General features: G+C 32.2%; 2 protein-coding genes across 5 annotated transcripts; both read right to left on the bottom strand.

Annotated features, from left to right (window-relative positions):
- Positions 1 to 227: 227 nt before the first annotated feature.
- LOC140039755 (tripartite motif-containing protein 59-like) lies at positions 228 to 2,142 on the bottom strand. The gene is made up of 2 exons (XM_072085365.1): positions 1,839 to 2,142; positions 228 to 1,348 (listed from the first exon to the last, which is right to left on the bottom strand). The coding sequence occupies exon 2, from the start codon at positions 1,345 to 1,347 to the stop codon at positions 583 to 585; it is 765 nt and encodes a 254-aa protein (XP_071941466.1). The 5' UTR covers position 1,348; positions 1,839 to 2,142; the 3' UTR covers positions 228 to 582.
- A 1,476-nt stretch (positions 2,143 to 3,618) lies between these two features.
- LOC140040685 (serine/threonine-protein kinase DCLK3-like) lies at positions 3,619 to 25,981 on the bottom strand. 4 transcript variants are annotated; one of them, XM_072086792.1, is made up of 8 exons: positions 25,886 to 25,981; positions 24,149 to 24,658; positions 22,016 to 22,060; positions 11,577 to 13,486; positions 11,261 to 11,275; positions 7,396 to 7,528; positions 6,984 to 7,151; positions 3,619 to 6,629 (listed from the first exon to the last, which is right to left on the bottom strand). In XM_072086792.1, the coding sequence occupies exons 2-8, from the start codon at positions 24,597 to 24,599 to the stop codon at positions 6,433 to 6,435; spliced, it is 2,919 nt and encodes a 972-aa protein (XP_071942893.1). In that variant the 5' UTR covers positions 24,600 to 24,658; positions 25,886 to 25,981; the 3' UTR covers positions 3,619 to 6,432. The 4 variants fall into 4 exon arrangements, with proteins under 4 accessions (XP_071942893.1, XP_071942896.1, XP_071942894.1 ...); XM_072086795.1 differs by lacking the exon at positions 22,016 to 22,060; XM_072086793.1 differs by lacking the exon at positions 11,261 to 11,275.
- Positions 25,982 to 26,476: the final 495 nt, after the last annotated feature.

Below are 26,476 nucleotides of genomic sequence, written 5' to 3' on the forward strand. Positions count from 1 at the left end.
TTTAATATCTTAATTAATAATAATGTATAATATTGAAATAAGATATATATACAAAGTAATAAATATTTAATTTTAATTTTATTATAATTGATATTTTATTACTAAGAATAGTTTACTGTACTTTAACAATGATTGCTATTGTGATATGAAATCATTTTAGCTCTAAGATCAGACCAACAGTTTGTATTTCAAATAAAAACTTTACAATATATATTTGTTGTGAATTTATTACAGTAATATACAATAGCCTATGTGTTGATTGAAGATTGAGTGTATGAGAATCTGTAAATACAAGTATATATACAAGAAAATCAATAAAGCAGGCATATTTGTTACATTAAAATGATTATGCTACCAATAGCATACATTAGTAAAATAGAACAATCAGACTGTCAGCTAATGAAAATGCAAAACATTGTTTTATTTATATTTATATCTATACAGTATATATTATTTATTGTTTAACCTGCCTAAAATCCAAAAGATTGTCCCAAGTCACTGAATGCTATGTTGTCAATCCTCATTTTAGTTTCTCATGTTTAAAGATAAATTTAAAGTTTATTTTCATACTACTGTATGATTTCAGTTTATCTCATTTGATTTCGTAGCAATTGCTGGCTCACTCTCGAATAAATGATTTATCATACTAACATTTGTATTTAATTCAGAATTGATATTTTTTAACTTTTTCATTTGTTCATCATTAACTTTCTTTTCATTTTCATAAATTTCTTCAACTTTTTTCTTCATTTCATCAGCTTTTTTCTTGATGACTTGTACCATTTGTTGAACTTGGTTATCAATATCTGCGAGACTTTCCTCTCTACATTCTTCTAGTTCGTTAGCATTCTTCTTAGCGACATTAAGATGATTTTCTAATCTTATTATTGAATCATTGGCAGATTTCTTTATTTCTTTTGAATCTTCCTTAAACTTGTTGAATGCTGTTAAAATATCAATTATTTCATGTTTCCCATCCCCTTCTGCATGTTCAATTTCAGTACATTCTATGCATATTGGTACTTTACATTTTGTGCAATACATCTCTAATGGTTGAGTATGAGAAGAACACAGTGGTGCAGTACCGTCATCTTTCTTATCATGTTGGTTAATTGGAGGAATTGTATTTGGTGAAAGATGTTGAAGCCCTTCAACTTGAATGGAATATGACTCTTGACAAGTATGGCATTTTAGCTTCCCATTGTTGATTTCAATCCATTTCTCCAAACACTTTAGACAGAACCTATGATGGCAGCTAAGCGATTTTTGGTTTTCTAGCCTTCTATTACAGATAGAACATTCTAGTACTTCCTCATCTATACCTCCAAATAAATAATTGCTAGCCATCCTGAAATAGTAATTTGCAACAAGTTATTTTTTTTATTAGCTGTGCAATGTGATGGACTAGGTATACATTACCAATAATAATAGTTTTACCACCAAATATAAACTTCAGAATCATGCTAAGTAATATTATTACTCCATGTTGAGATTAGCTAGTCTATTTGATATTGTTAAATTTAATTTAATTTTGTTACCTGTTTTAATAAATGTTCCTTGGCCAGAATCTTTTACCTATATGCTGTGACTTAGAATTGGATTTAAACCCATTTTACACTCAAAATTTAAACGCTTTTATTGTACAATAGGTTACTGCTAAATTTACAGAATCTCAATTCCTAAAACATTTATACAAATGTAATACTATGGGTAAAACCATGGAGTAAAGAAATATTTCTTAGTGACTAGTACTTGTTGTTAATGTGCTGTTTGCTGTAATTTGTTTTAACTTGTAAGGAAAACTGCAAAATATCTATTGTATAAATATTCAAACTTACCTTATTGATTATTTTTGCTAAGAAGCTTTCCTTATACAGTAAAATACATGCTGCTGTGGTTGCAAATAGTGAAAGGAATGGAGTTTAATAATCACGAGACCTGATATCTAGGGTGTGAAATCAATCAAAGGTAAAATTTAACAATCTTTACAGATAAGAAGCATTGAAAATGTGGGTTGTAAACAATGTAATTGTTATCTTCTGTTTGACATACAACAGACCAGAGACACAAAGGCAGCAACAAACAGCTGCTTTTAGTTTTATATGGTAGTATGAAGGCAATCAAACACAGGATGCAAGCTTCACTTGCCAGGATAGGCTATCGTCACAGACTTTGATCTGTGGTGGTTGGTTAGGCTTCAACGAATTCATACAAAGCCGTCAAAATCTAGGCTATGTACACCATACGTTGAATTGGTTTTATTGCCATTTAATTGTATTTTGGTAATTAGATCGTGTTCGTACGGTGGTTAAAATAAGCGCTTAATTTCACCCATGCCTCGGGTTATAAATTGGTTTTTAACAAACATGACGTTTTAATAGGCATCTAATTCATTTAATTGATTTGATCGAAATAGACACAATATTTCAAATTTAAGAGTTATAAGTTTTTCATTTTTTTGTGTGAATTGAAATAATTATTGTGTACCGTTCATTTTGACAATGTTGACATTAAAATGCATAGAACCATGATGATGTGTATACTCACTGTATTGTTATGTTTCATACATTCTCCTTAATTCTGGCATTTATCAATTTATGTTGAAAGTGGGTAGGGCTTTTAATTAAATCAAGGCTAAAACGTACAGGTTCGGTACCGTTTTGGTACTAGCAGTCATGTAGATTCTACTGACATTTTGTGAAAGCCAACTGACCAATGGCAAATCAATCAAACGTGTAGGGGCGGGGCATAATTGTATAGCATCCAAACATTTCCATTTGATCTAGGAAAGCACTGTGTTTGGTTGTTTGATTGGCTTGGTATTATATACCTGATATTAAATGATAATCGATTATATTGACAGTAAAGGTGAAACATAACCTGAAGCACTTGATTTAATTAACTTTCATATTTATATTTTATTTTGTAAACATTTTGTATGGGTCGAACCTCTTGTTACGAGAGTGTTCCTCCGTTTTAAAGGAGAGTAACCAATAAATATTATTATTATTATATACTCTGTGATTTGCAAGGCGCTCCTCCCACAAGCAAGAATAAACACCCGGAATCTCTCCATCATTAATGTAATAAAGTATATAAAGTAATACTGCCATACTGCGTTGAAACACAGATCCTCAACAGATCACCGAAGTTAAGCAATGGAGAGTGATGGTGTAGTAATATATATCGGACTAGGTATTAGGCTGGGTTACCCCCGTTTTTTTGCGCAAATGTCCCGGGGGACAACAAGCCGGCTCCCATCGGGGTAGAAGAGTAAGGGATTATCTCCTTGTGTGCTGATCTAGCAGCCACTGGCTGCCGTGGGTCGATGGAGGGCTTAATCGGGATTTCATCAGTTTCCATATAAGCTTGAGGATCAGAAACATTTAATACAAAGCAAGTGCAGCTAGCACTACGCCTCTAGAATACTCTGGCTCTGGAACAGTTGGCCTCAACTTTGCTAATTTGTCGTCGTTTTTATCAATACATGTGGTAGGTAGTAGATGTGTTTAGCTTAATCAAAAGGAATTTGACCACAGATAGGAACCATTTCATTACTATATGACAGTGATCTAATAACAAATAATTCACATACACTTAAAAACAATCATTTTGTTCATATTTTATTGTTTTCCTTTGAGCTTCAAGTTTCTTTACAAAGTATACTGACTTTCAAATAAAACAGAATATAAAATATCTATTAAAACAGTTTTGTTTTTGTTAAGCTCTCTCAATTACTTATTGCAAACATTATAAATAATGAGCAAAAATAATTCTATACATATATTCTATATTGAAAAGGATTCCTACAATTTCTAAATGTCTACATACAGTATATACAATATACATTAAATACATAATATTTACAGTATTCAAATCTTTTATTTTTTATATATTTAATTTTTAGAACACGGTTACCTGTCAAATAAAATTGGTAATTTATTGTCCAACCATGGAGGTATAAAATAGAAGGAGAGAGCTCGGAAGACAAGCCTTTGTACTACGTAGTTCGCCGCCTCAGCATGTTACACAATGTTACGCGCAGTGTGACTCTCCGCGTTGTCGCTTCCTGGTCGCGTTCCGAGTCACTGCGCATGCCTCCTGATATCGGCGACGTGACGTCACATGCTTGTTTACTCTGCATGCAGAGGAAATAAAATGGCTGCTACAGCAATGATTATATTTTTAGTCTAGATTATAATAATTATGCAAGGACTACTCCGGCCCTAGCCTAAAACTATAGACCTAGTCACGGTTTCATAATTGAATACCTCCCCCATCCATTGTCAACAAACCCGCAAAATATACCTAATGTATTTCATCAATATCTTTGGCCGGCAATCATCGGCAGCCCAACGACTAATGTAAGAATGTAAAGTAATAACCATGTGTTCTTCACACAAAACTACAGCTGTCTGACGACGTCTATTAATATTTTATCGAAATACATATAATTGCATAAACAGCAAGTAAATTACAATAACAACTATAATGGGAGCGTGATCAAATTTGCTTAAAATGTCATATGTAAACGTGTTTGGTATCAATATTTAGAGATTTTTTAAGCGGGAAGCAAACATTTGATTGCGCAACAATTATAACACAAACAATAGCACTGTGCATGCCAAAAGTATATGCATTTGTTTGTGTATTTTTTAGGATCTCACCTCCTCTGTGATAGAGGGCTGACTAGAGGCGGCGGCTGACGTTGTAACAAAGTCCGCGCAGCGCGCTGTCGGCACAAGGCTTTGGCTTTGAAAATACCATGGCGACATCCTGTTAACGCGCTACAATACATTCGAGCTCTCTCCTTCTATTTTATACCTCCATGGTCCCAACTATATAAAAAAAAAATTGCAATGATGTATAATGTACATGTACTTTATCACCAGAAACCTTCTGATTGTTGTAACAAAGCTTCTTTACAATTCAGTCGCTAGTAATTACCATATAATTGTGTGCAATAAATGATACATACATAATACTGTATCTAGTATATTAATTTTAAATTCTGAGATAAATGGACAAAATGTAAATTGAAATTATCCATTTCTCAATACAATTTTTGAGAGCCATAAAGGGTTGAAACCGCTAGTGTTTTCAATTTATAATATCAAACATATAATGTCTTCAAAATGTTATTATTATAGTCGCAGTAGTAGAAGTCATATAAAATGGAAAATGTTTTTTACAATATAATTATGTGCAACAAACCTCGTGTGTTTCCTCAATGGATCTTCCAAATTGCATTATCACAAAATGAAAATGGCAAATAATAATCAAATACTACAAGATATGTATCTTGAATTATATAGTGCATTTTTCGATTTCTATTTTAAAAAGGTTTTTTGCTTTGTATCCATCACCCAGGACTGCATTTACCATGTTATTTGAATCAATAAAGCTCTTTCTTCACTATCAAACTTTATGTGACAAAAAAATGTGGTGTGTCCATATATTACTACCATATTTGGGCACATCATACTTTTTGTCATAACTAGCTTGATAGTCCCTATGCACTAAACCATGGACCTATAAATTAGACCTAATTTGTAGGTCCATGCTTAAACCAATATTGATTATGTAATCTATAGTATATTACTGTACATGACAGCTGTAAGTTTAGTTTCACCAGTTTACAACTAATTAATAATATGTATCATGTATGCTTGCTATAGTACTTAGTTTATGTAGAGATGGAAGTATTTTAACATGTAATGATAAATGAACAAATTACTGGAAGCCCAAACTGTAAGTATCTATGGTGATAGAAACATGGCAACAATTGATAAAATTTATTGTAATAAAGTAGTGTATTCATATTTATATTATTTAGTTTAAAATGAATTTGCATCTTTTAATATAATTTATGATCAATATCATACAATTCAGCTAGAATTTTAAAATAAATTAAATATCACATCAAATTTAGACAAACACAGGCAAAATAATACTGATCCAATGTAGATGTTTTTTCCCCTCCATTTTACATTCCCTTTCTTAAAAATAGTCTTGAGTTGAATCAAAGTGAAAACTATATATTTATACAGTATATATTAATAACAAATTTAGCACCCTACAAATATGTATAGAGTGATCGTTTAATGTGCTATGTGTACATATAGTAATGATATCCATACATCATGAATACAGATACTATATGAACATAGAATTGTGTGCATATAGATAATATATATGTGCACAGATACCCTTGTACATTAAAAATTAACATTAAAAATGAGCATTAAATCTTATAATGTGATAACAAGCAAATCTGCCAATGTAAAATTTATATTTTTTCCCCAGTTTTATGACCAATAACATTCCGGAAGCCAGTCCTTGTTTGACGTACACAAAATTCTTGTCGTGACTATAAAAGTACAAAAACTTTTTTTTTGTGCCCAACAAAATTGATTATAAATGGGTGAGTCATTATGACTCAACGCCAACCTGATGATTTTTGCCTTTACCAAAGTTCTTCTCAAGGTTCATGGTAATCTCACGTTGCAGATTGAGTCGATTTCTTGTTGGACCTTCATTAACAATCCATGTATGTTCAAGAACTTGTTTAGCTGTATACCGCTTCTTTCTGTTCACCACTAAAAGATGGTTAATAAGGTCCTTGGCAGCTGTGTACAAGAAATAAAACGGTTCAATGTTTAATGGAAACAGTCTTAAGATTAATGCAGACTTTGACATGTAGTATCTACTATATGTATATTACATTTTCTATTGGACATAAATGCAATTTTAGAAAGGTAAATTATAAGAGAGAAGCTATAAAATTCCCATGTTGCCCAAGCTTGTTCCCTCCATGGCCTGACTATCTATGGAAGGTTGGTGATTTTTAATTGAGTATTACAATGTGTAGGACCTACTAAAATTGCATACATGAGTGAATTTTCTAATAATAATAATATGGAGTAATCCACTAGGCAATATTTTCCAAGGACACTACATCTTGCTTTGTTGGGTATACTTACATACTGAGATGTTGTCCCAATATGGAGAAAGGTACTCAAACTCTCCAGCTTGAATGATTTCAAACAGTTCCTCCTGGTCACGATCCAGACTTCTAAATGGTGGGAAACCACATAGAAGTATATAGGCGATTACTCCAGTTGCCCACATATCTACCTCAAGACCATAGCCTGAAACAATCAGTATTTATGAAAAAACTAATTGAGTATAATTTAATACTTTTTTTCCATTTGTTGGGCAGTTGTATGATACCAGACTTAGAGCACTTTATTGAAAACAGTTCATGTCATTAAAATGTGCTGGCTAATTAGAAAGACCCAACTGTGTGTTGTTAAAAATGTGACTTATGAGATAGATAAATAAAATAAACAAGGTACAAAATACAAATATTATCAAACAAAAACAAATTCTTACCTGTTTCTGCTAATATTTCTGGAGCAACATATGTTGGTGTTCCACATACAGTAAGTATTGGTTCTTTAACTTCCATCGCAAGACCAAAGTCGGCTAACTTCAGAACCATATCACCTTCTGGACCATTGCTTACCTATGACAACAAAAGCATAAAGAAATTCATGATGAAAATTTGAATCTAGTGAAATCTTATTTTTCATTATCACATTTTTCATCCTACTTACCACAAAATAAACATACATTTCAAACAATATGACACAGAGCATTCTATAATTTTTAGGATGATTGTGCACATATACGCATTAGATTTTAAATTTTTTTTACTACTTTTTACCAAATTAATATATATACCTCTGGTCACCCAAACTCAAAGTACCTAAAGACGTACTTAGTGTAAATGGGCAAATGGTGTATATTGGACCTATCGGTAAGTTTACCCTCCACATAGTATACATTTTAGTTTTTCAACTAGGTTGGTAAAGGTTTGTCATACTGTATAAGCAATTAGAATGGTCTAGATAAACAAGACAATGATTTTACTATGTTAGGCCCTAACCTAAAACCGAAACAAATGTTTCTAGATTTGTTAGTTAATATTAGTAAAACATATTTTATATTATTTTTGAGACAATATATGAATGACCAAACAATTTTACAATCAAAGAATTTACATTTAATAATAAATTAACGAAAAATAGAAAGAAAATAATGAAGTTAACATAAGTTTAAAAAAGGCTATAACTCAAGAGATTAAATTTTAAAAAGTGTACTTGTTTAGCCATGGAGGAAATATATATTTCCTTCATGATTCAGCCAACCTCAATACTATAGTTTGACAAAGGTTAACTGGCTCAGCCAATCCCAGGACTAAGTTCTTTAAAGTTAACTGGTTCAGCAAAACTCAGGATTATGTTTTAAAAGGTTAACTGGGTTCTGCAGCAGGCAACCTAAATACTAAGTTTGAAAAAGTTAACTGGTTCAGCCAAACTAAAAACTAAAGGTTAACTAATACAATGTAAAGTACAGCATGTTGATTGAGACACAAATAATGGTATAATGGTACACTACAGTAAATAATAAAGTTAGTATGGAATTTACAATGGGAGGTTTTACAATAGTTGTGTGAAAAGGAATATTTAAATTCTAATGAGAAAGTTGAATTGATAATTAACTTGCAGACTATTTATAACTAACACATGCATTTTGTAATGACTGATTTTACATTTCTTTCCTCATTAATACCTATGACGACCTACTGCTATGTAGCTAAATAATGGCTACTAATGAAATTCAATCAATTTAATTGTCATTATTTGAAATCAAGAGCAAGTATTCGAAAACCACAGAAATTGCTTTTGACAATCCATTAATTTACTTATTTTCTAAAATCAACTGATATCTCATACCCTTTTTACACTACCGACTGAGAGAGGAGAGAGGAACACGAGTTGAACTCGGGAGGCAATTTCCATTTACACTAGCCAAAAAAACTGCGAGATGAACTCGAGTTGCGCCCATTTACACTACATCTATCACCCCGGTGCTGTCAATCAAATCACTATTGCAAGCGCACACGTGGAACTTAACTGACTATGGTTTAAACGTTTAAACACTGGAACATATCGAAAAATCTCATATAAAAACATAATAATCCGAATTTACAAACAATTTATTTAATTTTGAATGTAGTCCAGTGTTATATTTTCTTTGTGGCTATTAAGATTATCATTTATTATTTTAAAAATTAGGGCCTAACAATTATTTTTCTTTTTAAAATGACTGCATTTCCGCCTTGTAGACTGTACGTACATTAAATAGGCCTTAAATTGTTAGGTTGGCGTACAAATAGGGTAGGGTATGGTAAGTATTTAAAATAAAAATGTATTTTTTAATTAGCATAACAATGTATCAATGAAGGAACATTATTATATGGTACTTTTTCAGTTCCTAAAAAAGATATCATTTTCATCTATTGAGACTTCAGTATTATATATTTTACCTTTTTCAATAATTAGGCCTACATAGAATCGGCCAGGGTAGAGTTACACCAATATCAAATTATTTTAGGCTTTCTGGTAAGGTAGAATGCACACGAACAATTTCAATATTTTCAGCAGAAAAGAAAAGTCACAAATGTGTTTGTGCCTTTAAAAGAAAATAACGAACAGCACATATCGTACAATTATTGTTCTAAGCAAAAAAGGGGTGTATTTTAAGCAAAAAAAACTATTTTGTTTGCATAATATATTGTATTTCTGTGACAACATATTACATTTTCACGTCAATGACACCGTACATTCAGCTTCGTTTCACCCCGGGGAGAGCACACCGGGGTGGTTGGATTTTCCCATTTACACCAGTCAATAAAAACCACAACACCGGCGTTTAACGGCCCGGTGTATTAACAACTGCGGGGTTACACCGCTGTTACGGTGATAGTGTAAAAGGGGTATTATATAACAACAAACTATTTCCAAAAGAATGGAAAGAGAAAATCTTTTTAAGGGATAAAAACCAAAAGCACTCAAAAACAACACACGTTCGATGTTTGAATATGAGTAGCAAACAAATATGTTCTTTCTTTATTAAGGAAAAATGTCTAGAACCATCCAAAAGTAAAACAAAATGGGAAACATATTTTAACATGGAGAACGATTGGTCTGTAACATGGAAAAGAAAAATTAAAGATATTAAAGATAATAAACTTAAACAGTTGAACATCAAACTATTGCATTGTATAACACCTACCAAAAGAAGGCTGTTAAAATGGAAAATAAGCAACACAGATACTTGCCTACAATGCAACGTAGTAGAGGATGATGCCCATTTCTTTTATGAATGCACTGAAGTAAAACCCTTATGGGAATATATTAACGTTTACACCATGCACAAATTTGGGATCGAGGCAAATTATCGAAACATTGTACTAGGTACAGGAAACAAATATGTAGACCACATGTTCTCTATTGGATGCTTCAGCGTTTACAAGGCACATACTTTGAAAAATGTAAACAAATGGACCGGATCATTGTCTCGTCCTTTTATGGCGGAAAAAAACAAAAGATCTTACCTTAACCACCTATTATAATTTATATTGATGTGAATCTGATTATTTAAAATATATTACATAATAATGTTGTATAATACACATAGGCAGTTTCATTTTATCTTATATGAAATATAAATAAAAAAAAAAAAAATTGTATAAATTAATATTGAAAACAAAAAAGAAACGTAACGCAACATAAGTAACGCACGAGAAGATAAGCAAACAAATATAACCATGAGACATAAAACTAGACACAGAAAAGCATTTTTAATATTTTTGTTTTTGTTTTTTTATTCGTATTTTAAAATAATGTATATAATCTGTATATAGGGTATAAATGAATTGTATGTCAAAAATACTACCGAAAATAACTATACAACATTAGTAAATGTATCTCCTACAGTACATTTATTAGTTAAGTGTTCACAATGTTAGATGTTGAGAATTATAGAACAAAAAAAATACTAGAAAATTATGAAAAAAGGTGGATAACAGAAAAGAAATAATGCTCTGATTCCAAGAACAGTAACGTTGATAAAATAAAAATAAAAAAATATATATATATATATATAAATACACCAAACCAAACAAAAGTAAGAATAACAATGAATATTATTATTATTATTAGAAATAATTGTATTAATCTGTTGATGAAATGAAATGAATAAATAGTGGTTAACGCCACAAAAGAGAAAAAAAAAAAAAAACTATTTCTTTCATTTCTATAAATTTAATGTTGGATCTGGGAAATTTAGATGTTAGACAATGACTAGTAGTTGGTTAGTATTAAAGCAAAAGCTTTTGTGTTTGACTTACCACAGATTTAGTCATCTACAATGTGAAACCAAAGAGAAAATTGAAAGAAGATATAGATAATTAGATAAAAGAATATAATAGTGAAAATTCAAGATTAGAGAAGAAGGCAAAACCAACCTTGTAAAGACACGAATTCATAATAATGTAAATTATTATGGCAACTATAGCATTTAGATTCATATTAAAATGAGGATATAAAGATAACAATATATAAATTCAATATTGTATATAAAATTATGATTTGTTTTGATGTTGCCAGAGAAAATAAACAAAAATCATTAAGCAGAAACTGGAAATATAAACAAAAATAACTTACCAATAAATTTTCAGGCTTCAAATCTCGATGTACAATGTTTAAATCATGTAGGTAGGCTAAAGCTTGAGAAAGATCACTTATCATTAAAGCTGCATTTGCTTCAGTAAACTTTACACTTTCTGTAATTGCATCAAACAAATCTCCACCTTTTACATACTCCATAACTAAATAAATGTTCTCCTTCGTTTCATGTTCCTCAAACAAACGTACAATATTTGGATGGTTCACATTTTTCATAATGCCAATCTCATTTTCTATCATTTGTTCTTTCCCTTTTAATTTGGATTTGTCAACAATTTTCATTGCAAATTCTTGATCGGTGTTCATGAGTTCAGCCAGATGAACATCAGCAAAGTTACCATCACCAATCTTCTTGCCAATCTTGTAACGCTTTTCAATGTCATCACGTTTTGTGATGGGTCTTGGATCAGTTGCATACTTGTTATTTGGGTCTTTACCTTTCTTGTTATTCTTTCCAACTTTCTTTTTGTCTTTATCATTACCATCCTGATCTTTTTGCTTTGCTTTATTTTTTTCCTCTTGCTTCTTTTCATCTTCTTTCCTCTTTATCTCTGCTTTTTCTCTTTTTTGTTCTTCCTCTTTTTGCCTTTCTTCTTCCTCTCTCTTTTTCTTTTCTTCTTCTTTCTTTTGTTTGTCCTCTTCTTCTCTCTTTTCCCTTTGTTTTTCATTTTCTTCCATTTTCTTTTTTTCTTCTTCCTTTCTTTCTTCTTCTTTTCTTTTTTTGTCTTCTTCTTTTCTCTTCTTTTCTTCTTCCTTCCTTTTTTCTTCAGCTTTTCGCCTTTCTTCATCTTCTTTTTCTTGTTTTTTACGTTCTACATTTCTTCGTTCTTCTGCTTCTTTGAGTTCTTTTTCTTTTGCTTTTATTTCTGCTTCCCTTGCATCAAGGGCTGCTAATAATTCTGCTGCTTTCTTTTGTTGATCTGCTTCTAATTTTTTTCGTAATTCTTCCTCCATTTTTTTCAAAAGTTTTTCTTTTCTTTCTAATTCTTCTTCTTTATCTCTGTTTGCCTTTTCTCTTTCCAGTTCTTGTTGTCTTTTCCTTTCATTTTCTTCCAATAACCATTGCAACTCATCATTGTTATCAATTCTTCCAAGGATGGCATGATCTCTTAACTCATCTTCCTCTTCTTCTAATCTCTGTTTTTCCCATTTGGCAGCCTTTAATCGTTCTTCTTTTTTTGCTTTTGCTCTCTCTTGATCAACCTTTTTTGCATTTTCTCTTTTCCGCAATGCCTTCTCCCGCACTGCTTTTTCTTCATCTTCTCCAAACCCACTGTCTGTTTTTGATTCTCGATCCTTCGATCCTTTTTTGGGAAGCTTTTGTGCATATGGATTATTAGGATACAATTCTTCGTAAATGTCAGCAATATCCTCATCACTCAATGGTTGTTTAGAAGGTGAAGCTATGAATACTTCTTCTTCTCGAAAAAAATCCCCAAGTCCTCGAATTTCCCGACCTTTCAAAGTATATAGTTTTCTAATTTTAGTGCTTTTATACTTAGGAAGACCAAGTGCATCAGATATATCAAGAACAAGGTCCTCAAAAGATTGCACACTACGTTTGTTTAAAAGAAGTGATACTGTTTTTCGTGGTCGATCACCATTTTTAACTATTTTAACAATCCGTGGTTTAACCGGGCTCATGTCGGAATGTATGACCCCCGGTTTGGAAAAAGGTTTTACAGAAGCACCTGGTCGACCTCCTGAATACTGAAATGATCCTGGACCAGAATGTCCCTGTCCAAATGTTCCTCCTTTCTTTCCGTATGCCGCAGCATATTTACCATGTGATGGGTAAACAAATCCTCCTCGAACTGCTCCAAAATGTTGGCTTGATCCATTTGGTGGATATGTGTTGTACAAATGATTTTCATATTGTGGCCGGACCTCTGAAATTTAAACATATTCCAATTTTTAATGCTAAATTACTATGAAAAACTATCTAACACATAAATAAAGTTTTCATTACAATAACATTTATGTCATTGGACAACTAATTTTGCTTTCAAAGCTTCATACATTGTATCTATTTAATTATAGAGTGGTGGTGTTGATATTCTATGAAAGTCCCACTTACATGGATAACCAAAACAAGGGGAACAATTTTGCAAGACTGTGGCCAATTTATTTGAACTACAGTACAGTATTGGTTATAACACTTTGTTCTACCCTTATAGAGGAAAAGTCAGCTAGGCATGAAATAGAATCACTGATTGTATAGCATTTTTGTTATTAATTTCATATTTGTTATTAGGCTCAACTATGCACAACAGTCTGTCAAAGTATACTTTTGTAATCCAATTTTAAAATATTCATTAAAATGATTAAAAACATTTTTAAAAAAATAACAAGGCACTGTATATGGCCAAACACACGAACAACCGAGTTATAAAATAAGTTGAGAATATTTGTGCACATTTTAAACTATTTTTCTTCCTCATGAAATACTGTACATCTAGAATTTAACTTTCTAATTATTGAGTCAGTCTGCATTTCTCTATAAATTTATATCATTCATCTTCATCCTCTTTCAATTTCAACAAGATGGAATTAATGAAAGGGCTCATTATGGAGTATAATATAATCTTCAACATACAGAGATATTTGGAAAAAATAATTGTCCAAAACCTATAAAAAAATCAATATTCAGTGGTTTAAAGTTTAAATTGACCTATTATTTTCACTTTATATGCACAAACTTTAGTGAAGGTGATTATTGAAAATGTTTTCTTCTGAAAGGAAAAGAAAATATGATAGACTAAATGACAATTCATAAATAATCAACCAAAAACTAATGAAATACTAGCCTATATCATACACATATGAGAATTACACAAAATGCATAGCAACCAATCCTAAATAAGAAATGACTTACGTTTCCTTCCCCAAACATATTTCTTAAAATAAGAGCCAGTAACTTTGATTGGCTTGCGATAACCGTATGCTTGCTGGTACTCTGATCTCATTCGCGACATTTTTCTTGTAAAATAATAAGCAGAATCTAATATATTGAAGTATCTTTTAATTGAACATGGTGTCCATTTGTTATAGTGCTATCTAAACTAATGAACTTATTACATTAGATCGTTGAATGTTACCATCGCAACTAATATTATCAATCATTGACCAAACTTTACCTGTTTGTTCAATCAGAATCGGATTATTCCATTTAAGATTTTTGTGATTACTTACAAATAAATTATGCTTATAATATATGTTAAAAACAACAATAACTGGATTTTTCAACACTTTTCTTTTAAATTTAAAAGCCAAAATTTAATATGAAGCTGCATTATTCCTATTCTTTCCTTCAACTTGATTGTCATTTTCTTTAAATGTTGCATTGCTAGGCCTATTTATCACCATTATCACAATGGAACATGCCATTAAGAGAGATACCCAGAAGGTTTAATTCTACTACCTGAGTAAGCAGCTTAGTTTGTTAGACACATTCAATAGAGTCAACAGAACAAAGATGTTGGTACATTCTTCACCTTACCTAGCCGTATCCTCAGAAACCTCTATTGACATATAACCAAGGGTCACCAACACCAAGTCCAACCTGACAACCTCAATGTCATTTACAGAACTACAGATATACACAACAATCATTATCCCTTTCCTTTTTTGTTTTAAGTAGTTTCAAGGAAATTGATGTCAAAAACATAATGTTTGATCTCTGAGTATTCATATTGAAGGTTTAATGCTCATTGAAAATTAGTTACTAAGACAAAAAATCAAAACAACTAGTAACAAAAATATTCTAAGTAATTCACTCCAACATGTAGGCCTACAATGTGCCCTCTTGGTAACACTTATTGCCAAAGTGCGTGTCTCTCCAAAAAAAAAAAATATGACACCAACTTCTTAATGAGTAATTTTATTTATAGTTTTAATATTATACTACTATTTCTATTTCAAATTTGCAGGGAAAAAAAAGTTATTATTTAGCAAATTTATGTTAAATGGTAGGTAATACCAAATCAGCTAAATCGTTTTATTAAATAAACAATTATAATATCATTACTACCACTATCAAAGAATAAACCTGTCTTTCTATTGAACTTCTTTAATTGTCTCCAAGCAACAATCAACTGTAAATATAGATAAGCATTAACTGATCAAACATAGCATTATCAGGAATACTTTTAAGCCTATGATTGTATAGGGTGCATGATTAATGCAGAACAGTTTTTAAGCTATGTTGACAATATACCAATTTTAATCAATACATAAATCATTGTTTTACCAAAAAAAAAAAGAAGAAGAGAAACAAACAAAATGACTCAATAAAAGCAAAATTGTTTAATAATTAATGAGAAGAGGAGCCTATCTTTTTAGGCTTTTCAAATTTTGTTACTAATTGTTTAAGTATCACCCTTTGGTGGTTTGAATTTTGTTTAGTTGTTAATTACTTAATTTGTTTTTGAGAATGGTTCCGAAAAGTTTTGTCATTATTTTAAAGCTATATAGTAAATGTCTCTTAATTCGTAGGTAGTTATAATAATGGTGAATAACTTCTGGGGCCGATCCAGATGAAGATTCCAAGGTGAAGCAACCAATATCAACATGCAACGGTGAACAATAAGGTGCTGAACTACATATTCCTAACATTTGCATTGACATTTTCGAAATATAGGGACAGCAGGCCCCTAGACGTACGTTCCCATCGTCAAACTCGAACGCAACGCAATCAAAAAGTGAATAATGATCAAACAATCCACAGAAAATGCGTATCTAACATATGGCAAAAAATGTTATAGTTAGTTACATGCGTTTACCGGTGGAAAAAGTAATATAAATCATTTTGCTTACTTCTAGCATGCTACATTGTAGTGTTATGCCAAATAGAGGTGCCATTTATCTTGAATTGTATGTGCGAGAGTACCATTTGCGGCCATCTAAGGGTATCATTTAACAAAATTTGCTTCGGAAAAGGCCCCAGCATGGGGCCTTTGGCTCAAATACTTCGTGTCTGAACAGGGGGAATGCTGGGAGGACCTGCCTATATGGCAACCCACCTGTCAAATATTTTGATGAGCTCTTTTTGCTATTTAAAGGGGGAAGGGATGGAAATGTCATAAAACATTTTTAGACCCTCCTTTTTCAAGTAAACTTCTAGAAAAGCCTATGCCAAGTATAATTGCATGAATTGGAAAAAAATTTCTCAGGTGTCTTGTGGGATTACATATATATTTACGTATAGTCTCAAGTAACATTAATTCCCAACCATGATGCCAAGATCGACTTTCACTTTTTTACTCAACTTTCTTCCAAAATGAATATCAATAATTTAATTGATTATATTTACTGATAGAATTATGAGATGCTAAATATAGAGGCCTACTCACTCACTATCTCTATCACAAAATCAATATCAGTTTAGCGCAAAACCTTGGTTTCCATAGCAAACCAAATTATCTGCATTTCAATTGCTAATTGAATAAACTAGGTGACACTATTCTGTTGTTTATTATCATTCATTTAACAGTGTATACCTCAGATTAAATATCTACCAGTTTTACTACAGTAGACATTGAAGTTCAATTACAATTACATCATAAAATGTCACTTTATTCTAATCATTATTGTACAGCAAAGTATTAATATATATATAGTTCTTCTTCCTTTATCAGAAAAATGGTGAATTTGTATAGCCCTATATGCAGAAAGTGGCGATGTTTTAAATGCTACACTTTTCAACCCTCCTTCATTTTAATAACGGAGCAGGAGTTCCATGACCATAAGTTCTTCGCAGAACTTGGCCTCAAGTATTTTTTCTGGCTTTGAATAAACTCATGCCACTACAGGCTATGTTCGCACATACATACCACTAACCATTGCGGTTAACTATTATTGGAATATTTGTTGCAAAGGTCACCTGCCTTTTCACAAGTCCATTTGCAAAATTACATCATTTACAGTATCTCTGTAATTCTAACTTGGCACCGAATGAATACTACCGTAGAAGTTTATTGGCTATTAAAAAACAGATGTACAATTACTAAATGTTAGCATTGTTGATCAGTATACCTGGCCGAGTAGGATTGAGCATTATGGCGCTATACAGAGTTCTCCCAATCTGGATTTATTACAATACACTAGTATGAACCAGAATAGGGAAGAGAGAAAAAGAGAGAGAAAACAACCTTCAACATTTGGCCTTCAACCACTTCACAATTAACTAATCATATAAATGTTTCATTTTTGCAAATGTATTGTATTGTATTTGTATTTAAAATAAGATTAGTGTAATTGCAAATATTAGAGATAAACTTAAAATTATAATTTAAGTAAGGACAACTTCATTTGTATCTAGAATACAGTATACAACATAAGAGTCAATACAGTTGATTAATCAAAATAGGAATCTCAATAAATTGAGATAAGGATTGTCAGATTAATCATGAATTAACCTAATGCTGCTAGCTGGCTACTGTATGTTTAAGCCCAGAAACAATGCAAAACGTTTGTTGAAATGATAATCTTTTTCTTTAAATTTACATTATTTAGATCATTATTACAATTTAATAGGTTTATAATTTATATTAATGTTCAAATATGTACAGAAAAATCAATACTATATAAAAATAAAACGATATACTTTTTCACGGCAACATAACTTAACTACAAAACTCAAAAAATAAATGCTTTATAGCCTACAGGTACAGTAGTTAGTATATAGAAATCTTATTCTGAATTGTGAACAAAAAATTAGGGTTGATTTTTGTTGTATATTGTAAAAGTATGAAAATAATTAAAGACACCTTCACTACAATTTGTGACGTTTTGTAAAAATAATGCATATATATTACTTTAAAAACATTAAACCAGGTCATTCCTTGTCTTAAATGTACGTTTTATGGTAAATTATGATAAAAAGTGAGAAACAATGCACTACCTACCGTATATTTCGGTGTATAAGTCGCACCTGTGTATAAGACGCACCCCCAACTGAGAGTAAAATATCGGTATTTTTTATATCGTCGATGTATAAGACGCACCTTATATTTCATCAAAACAATGTTTTTTTAAATTTTAATCAATATTATTGTAATTATATATTTTGTTATATCTACAACGGCGTCCTTTATTTAGGTTTTTTCTTACCTAGGCTCGGCCGCGCCCAGCCTCAACAAGTTCTTTCTAACTTGTTATTCATGAGTTTCGCCGCAACATCGAGTGCATGACCGTGTGTGTAACACGCACGTGTGTGGGCTAGCCTCGCTCGATCATTTCGAGAGGGCGCACGTTTTCACGGACAATCGTATTCGATTAGTATCTATGTATCCGAGAAGTGTGTACGCTAGGTCCATGCTATTATAATCACCTGGAGAATATACTAGTCGAATACCGTACACCATGTGCCACCAAAAGAAGGGCTTGCGCTTGGGGTACGGCGATCGTGCGTATAACTACTGTATAAATAAATACTATTCCAATCGTACGACGTAAACGTTTACAAATGAAATTTTATCGGAGCGCCATAATGAACAAATCTTTTCATCATATTTAGTATAACATCATGCTAAAATGACTTGAAAACTAGGCCTAGGCAGAAGCAGGTTGCCGTTACGTTAGTTAGTTACTGTAGCTAGGCCTAGCCTACTCAGGCCTAGCAAACGAGGTGACGATAGCCTAGGCCTATGTACAATTTGTGTGGTGAGGCATTTATGTTCGGTGTATAAGACGCACCCTTAATTTAGAGGTCAAATTTGCGTGTCAAAAGTGCGACTTATACACCGAAATATACGGTAGGTAGCTCGCGGCGACTGACCTCTCAAGGACGGTCTTTAGGGCTAGCCTAGCTAGGCTTAGTTTTGTAGGCGTAGCTGGTAAACATCGGTAACGTACGAACATTGTACGCTAGCTATATACCTAGCCTGACATTGTATAGTTGCTGCATTAATTGTGTTTTTCTATTTTTGCCAGACTCCGTTGATACGAATTGGGGAAAATCTGGTATTTTCGCTGAAAATTTAGGAGTCTTATATTTGTTTTGGCCTCACGATCAATCGAAAAGTGGGCGAAATACAGAAGAAAAACAGAAATATCAATCCGCGAGCAATGCATTTTGGGATTTATAGCGGGCCCATATAATTATTAGAATCGACTAATTTTTCACATTTTTAACCATTTAAAGACGAAAGTTATTGCAATAGGACCATATAGTATTATTTTTAGGTTAAATATAGTTTGTGATCTTAAAATAGATCTAAAAAACGTAACGATGGTGTCTTTAAAGTTTAAACTGGTTGCTTTTATTTAAAACCATTGATAATGCATTTATTTTTCACTATCAAATATATTATTGTTCAGGATGTAAAACAAAAGATTGCACTATGTTTGTCATTTTCTTTATAGACTACAGCAGAGGCCAATTTACAGAGAAAAAGAGGGTTAGCGTAACGGACAGTTGAAGTCAGGACAAATGAAATCAAACGAATATTCTATGATGTTGGGCAGGATAAATACTTTGATACATTTCACTTGACAAAAAATGTAATCAACATTTATTGACATAAATTACTAAACTTTTCTGTAATATGACTTAAGCCGGAGATTGATTGAGAATTATTTAAAGTCGTATTCATATTTGAATATCCTTTTTATAGCATTACCAGAAAATCACCAAGCAACCAAAACAAACCACCATGGTTTGTGCACAAAGGGTTTAAAGATAACTCAAACAACCTTTGACATAATTATCATTGAATTAAGTAATAAACTGTACTGTCTGTTGTGGACTTGTAATGTAATGTAGAAGTAAACAATATCCCCACCCTTCCAACCCTATCCCAATCTAAGAATATGTTAAAATATAAAATATGAGACAACACGGGTACAACACAGTATTTATAACATCAATGATTAATAAAAACATTAGAAGCTCTAAAGGATGACCAGATGAATCATACAACCTAATGCTGCTTCTTGGCAGACTACACATACGCTTAATTCTGAGATAGGCAGCACATTGTGGAAATAATAACTACAACATTTTGATGTCACCGAAAGCATTTAAAAATGCTTTCGGTGACATCAAAATGTTGATTCCTCAATATCTTCCGTGCCTTCTATCTGGAATTATCTGGTTTCTTATGAAACAATTACGACTACAAGCCTAGATTATTATTTTGCGGACATAAAATAAAGGAACAGCAAGCAAATAAAAGCATACTTATTATTTGCCATTAGCAAACACAAATTGATAATCTGATTAGGACATATTGATGTCATTAACTAATCCTTAACCAATCTTGAAGGAGAAAGCCGAAAGCCAAATAGATTTTACCATAACAAGTACAACTGCATTTTGATACTGTACAGTAATCCAATGTTTATAAAACATGATTTGATCTAGTGAAAGGGAAATTATGTGCTCTCCCTTTGACATTTAAATTAACATGATACTGTACTCTAAGGGCCTGTTCGTAGGGGTTGAAAATACCAGCTTATTCCCGATTTCCGTTCGCGTGATCCAATTAACTTTTGCCTCAGGCTACAAAAAATTCGAGGTAAAATGTTCACCAAATTTGCAGGTTATTTCAGCGATAATCCAATTATACTCGGCCTTCGAGGATAATAAATCTCCGATAGAGGCAATGTGTCAAATTTTGACAAACGTTCGCTGCCTAGGCCCGTCATTTCTCCTACGAAGCTCTTCCATACACGCTTCGAGAGCGATCGTCAGCTGGTGGTGCTGTCCTTGTTGGTGTAGACCGCTTAGTAGGCCTAGCTGGTTGGGGAGCCGCTGGTCGGTGGTGTTTCCATCGTGTAACATTGGGCTCAAATTCTTCGTCAATGAGTAAAATAATGGTCGTCAGGAGAAGGCATATTTCGGCAGGATTATCGGCGTTAAGAGGCATAAGGTTTGTCGCAAGGATAAGCAGTGTAAAAGGTAGCAAGTAATTGTTATTGTAAAGAAAGATCGCGAGTAAAAAATATACAACACGAAACTAGCGTGCGAAAATGGGGTCGTAGGTTGTAAAGACAACTGACCTTAAAACGTAATTTCCGGTTTGTGATTCGTCGATTAAGCATTTAAGCGGTTAAATATTTCAAGTACGAACAACGCTCAATTTATAACCCGAGGCATGGGTGAAATTAAGCGCTTATTTTAACCACCGTACGAACACGACCTAATAGTTAATACAGTGGTGGATCCATCATTTTGAAATGGGTGGGGAGCAGAAGAGGAATCTGACCTGATTGTTATTAATTAATAATAATTAATTAATTAATTTTGGCATTTACCGGTTTTTAAAATTTAATTTATAACTAAGACATAGTCTATTTGAAAACCTTTTTAACATGGTTTTAATGATTCTAGAAATTATTTTCACCATTTGAATATTTAAGCTGCAATGCCAATGACAAAGCACAGGAGCTGACACCATGAATATTAAAATAGTTACCGTAAGAATATTTCCAAATATTATGATTTGTTTGTTGGTAATGTCCTGTGATTTAAAATAATAATAATAATAATAATAATAGTAGTCTTATATACTGTAGCGTCTAGTCTTATATACTGTAGAGTCTAGTCTTATATACTGTAGCGTCTAGTCTTATATACTGTAGCGTCTAGTCTTATATACTGTAGAGTCTAGTCTTATATACTGTAGAGTCTAGTCTTATATACTGTAGAGTCTAGTCTTATATACTGTAGCGTCTAGTCTTATATACTGTAGAGTCTAGTCTTATATACTGTAGCGTCTAGTCTTATATACTGTAGAGTCTAGTCTTATATACTGTAGAGTCTAGTCTTATATACTGTAGCGTCTAGTCTTATATACTGTAGCGTCTAGTCTTATATACTGTAGAGTCTAGTCTTATATACTGTAGAGTCTAGTCTTATATACTGTAGAGTCTAGTCTTATATACTGTAGCGTCTAGTCTTATATACTGTAGAGTCTAGTCTTATATACTGTAGAGTCTAGTCTTATATACTGTAGAGTCTAGTCTTATACTGTAGAGTCTAGTCTTATATACTGTAGCGTCTAGTCTTATATACTGTAGAGTCTAGTCTTATATACTGTAGCGTCTAGTCTTATATACTGTAGAGTCTAGTCTTATATACTGTAGAGTCTAGTCTTATATACTGTAGCGTCTAGTCTTATATACTGTAGAGTCTAGTCTTATATACTGTAGAGTCTAGTCTTATATACTGTAGAGTCTAGTCTTATATACTGTAGAGTCTAGTCTTATATACTGTAGCGTCTAGTCTTATATACTGTAGAGTCTAGTCTTATATACTGTAGCGTCTAGTCTTATATACTGTAGAGTCTAGTCTTATATACTGTAGCGTCTAGTCTTATATACTGTAGAGTCTAGTCTTATATACTGTAGCGTCTAGTCTTATATACTGTAGAGTCTAGTCTTATATACTGTAGCGTCTAGTCTTATATACTGTAGAGTCTAGTCTTATATACTGTAGCGTCTAGTCTTATATACTGTAGAGTCTAGTCTTATATACTGTAGCGTCTAGTCTTATATACTGTAGAGTCTAGTCTTATATACTGTAGCGTCTAGTCTTATATACTGTAGAGTCTAGTCTTATATACTGTAGCGTCTAGTCTTATATACTGTAGAGTCTAGTCTTATATACTGTAGCGTCTAGTCTTATATACTGTAGAGTCTAGTCTTATATACTGTAGCGTCTAGTCTTATATACTGTAGAGTCTAGTCTTATATACTGTAGAGTCTAGTCTTATATACTGTAGCGTCTAGTCTTATATACTGTAGTCTAGTCTTATATACTGTAGAGTCTAGTCTTATATACTGTAGAGTCTAGTCTTATATACTGTAGAGTCTAGTCTTATATACTGTAGAGTCTAGTCTTATATACTGTAGCGTCTAGTCTTATATACTGTAGTCTAGTCTTATATACTGTAGAGTCTAGTCTTATATACTGTAGAGTCTAGTCTTATATACTGTAGAGTCTAGTCTTATATACTGTAGAGTCTAGTCTTATATACTGTAGCGTCTAGTCTTATATACTGTAGAGTCTAGTCTTATATACTGTAGAGTCTAGTCTTATATACTGTAGCGTCTAGTCTTATATACTGTAGAGTCTAGTCTTATATACTGTAGCATCTAATCTTATATACTGTAGAGTCTAGTCTTATATACTGTAGCGTCTAGTCTTATATACTGTAGAGTCTAGTCTTATATACTGTAGCGTCTAGTCTTATATACTGTAGAGTCTAATACAATGTTTCTAAGCGCTTTACACACAAAAATGATCCACTAAATAAAAAAGATAACCAAAAAAATAAAGAAGAAGCAGTGAAATATTTGTTGTACTATAGTTTCATTAAAAAAAGGAAAATTGTGTTTTTTAAAGTAATTTTTGTAACAAAGCATACAAATTGTAGAAGGTAGTCGCAAATCGAAAGCTCTCAAACAATTTGGGATATTTTGGAGCTTAATGCAATTAACTTAACTTAATCCATAATGTATTATAATTATATGGTGGTTGTGAATGCGAGTAAAATTAGGCCTTCATTATAATTATAATAGTCACAAAATCTGAAAAAAAAACTTACTTGGTACAGCAAATCCAGGAGTATTGTGCTTTCCATACTTTAATTTCTTAAAGCGTTCAAATGAGGCACATACGTACGTTCCTCCGTCCTTTAAGTCCTCAATGTCTGTGATGGCCATACCGTCCTGCGTATAAACTTTACGAACACCGTAAGGTAATGAAACAGATTTTGTGAGATCCACTAGTAGTTCATCAAACGACAAGTACCTGTGCGGTGTTATGTATAATTGTTTCCCTTTAAAATACCGATCACCATTACGATAAAAGAAAATTTTCCGAGGGCGTCGGAGTTCTTGATATTTGTTATCTACAATGTCTCTATGCTGTTGTGAAACATCAGAGTCTATAGTTCGATTGGGAAGCGCCATCTCAGTGACCTCAAGCTGCTTACGAGGTCTTATGGTTTTTGAGTTGAATGGGTAGGAGACGGTGTAATTTTCTTGCTCTATCATTACGTACGCATGCTGGTCTATTCATTGGTTTAATATCTCTGATCAAGAAGTCCTTGAACCTGTAGTATAAATGTGGAAATTTGAGTGAAAATATAGAATTTGCAATACAGATGTATATTGCTAATTTGACATATATCATATTCCTATTCTATTCTACCAGAGACGATGATTATTATATTATTTTGTTAGATTGATTATTTACAGTAGGGGTTAAGTTTAATTATCATCTAATATCTATTTACTCTATCGACTGTTAAACTTGGATGCAATTTCCATATACACTAGCCAAAAAACTGAAAGATGAACTCTAGTTGGGACCATTAATACTACAGTACTGCGAGTGCCCATGTGGAACTTTACTGACTATGGTTTAAGCACTGGAACATATCTTATCAAAACATAATATAATCAAATTACACACAATTTATTTAATTTTGAATGCTATTAGACCTACTGTAAATATTATTTAATTTATTTTTTATTAATTTTATTTTATTAATTTCGGCAAACTACTACTACATTACTACAAACAAAAAATTGCTAAATTGCGGCAAATATTGTTTTTAATTAAAATTCTTTTTCTTTTAAATTAAAATGACTGCATTTCTGCCTTGTACATACATTTAATATCATATGCATTTAGAAATGGCTAGGTTGGCATAACTTTTTCATAGTTGTTTAGATTTTTTATTTTTTAAATAGAATCGGCCAGAGTAGAGGTACACCAATATTAACTTTTAGGCTTTCTGGTAAGGTAGAAGAAAAGAAAAATATCAAAATCACATTAGTGTAAAAGGAGTATTATTACTGATCTTGTAATTGGCCAAATATGATGAGGAAAATGAATGTTAACCAATACTGCACCAAAGATTTGAGGGGTGCTGACAACTTAGAACCTGTAATTTTCCTGCCTGGCATAAAAGAAGTACATGAATGAATAACAAATCGTAAGACACGTTTTTCAATTACTTGCTTTACTTGATGAAGAATAACATTAATTAGTAGTAAAAATATAGTATATATATGATTTTACAATTGACAATTTGGCCAAATCAAACATACTAAACTACTATAAATCCTACTATACTTCATATCTGGTAGGCTCACCGATAGAACTCTCTAGTCACGACAAGACGCTGCTGAGTAGGAAAATACTGTAGGCCTACCGATCCGATATGGCCTACCTAGTAGAGTTCTTTGTCACTTTTAGTGGTAGAAACCAATGTGTCTCACTAAAATACACGAATTTTAAAAGTTACTGTACCTTATCCCATCAAATAACCTACCTTCAATTTACATTGCAAACTGCATTCCATTTTATGTTATGAAAAAACGTCAGACTGTAAGCACACCACGGATACCAACACAACACAAGTGAGAACCTACTCAATCAATTACTATAATGACGTCACGATTTAGATGTCGCGATTTGTTGGTGTGTTGCTATGCAACAAAACTGGCATAAATACATTTTTATCAGCAGTACAGTGTACTTTATTTACATTCTGTACTGGTAGGCCTACTGATATTATTTTTTTTTTATTGGAAGAAAATAGTACAATTACATTACTACCATTTTATGTCATTACACGACAATGTTGACGTTTTAATATCTGACACCTAAGCCATTGTTTGACATCACAACACATTTTCACGCTGCTGCTCTAGCCCGCTACGTCCCATTAGGACTACTCAATCAGAAGCTAAAGCAAGCAGCAGTTATAGTTCTAAGGACTATGGAACGCCGTTTACGCAACATTTCGATGATATGAATTTTATGACGCGATATGTGAATGAAATGCATCGATATGAATTAAATGGTGCGATATATGAATGAAATGTTTTGAATTGAATGCTTTGAATTGAATATTTTGAAT

The sequence above is a fragment of the Antedon mediterranea genome, chromosome 2 (assembly GCF_964355755.1).
Source record: "Antedon mediterranea chromosome 2, ecAntMedi1.1, whole genome shotgun sequence".
In the NCBI taxonomy this organism is placed as follows: Eukaryota; Metazoa; Echinodermata; class Crinoidea; order Comatulida; family Antedonidae; genus Antedon; species Antedon mediterranea.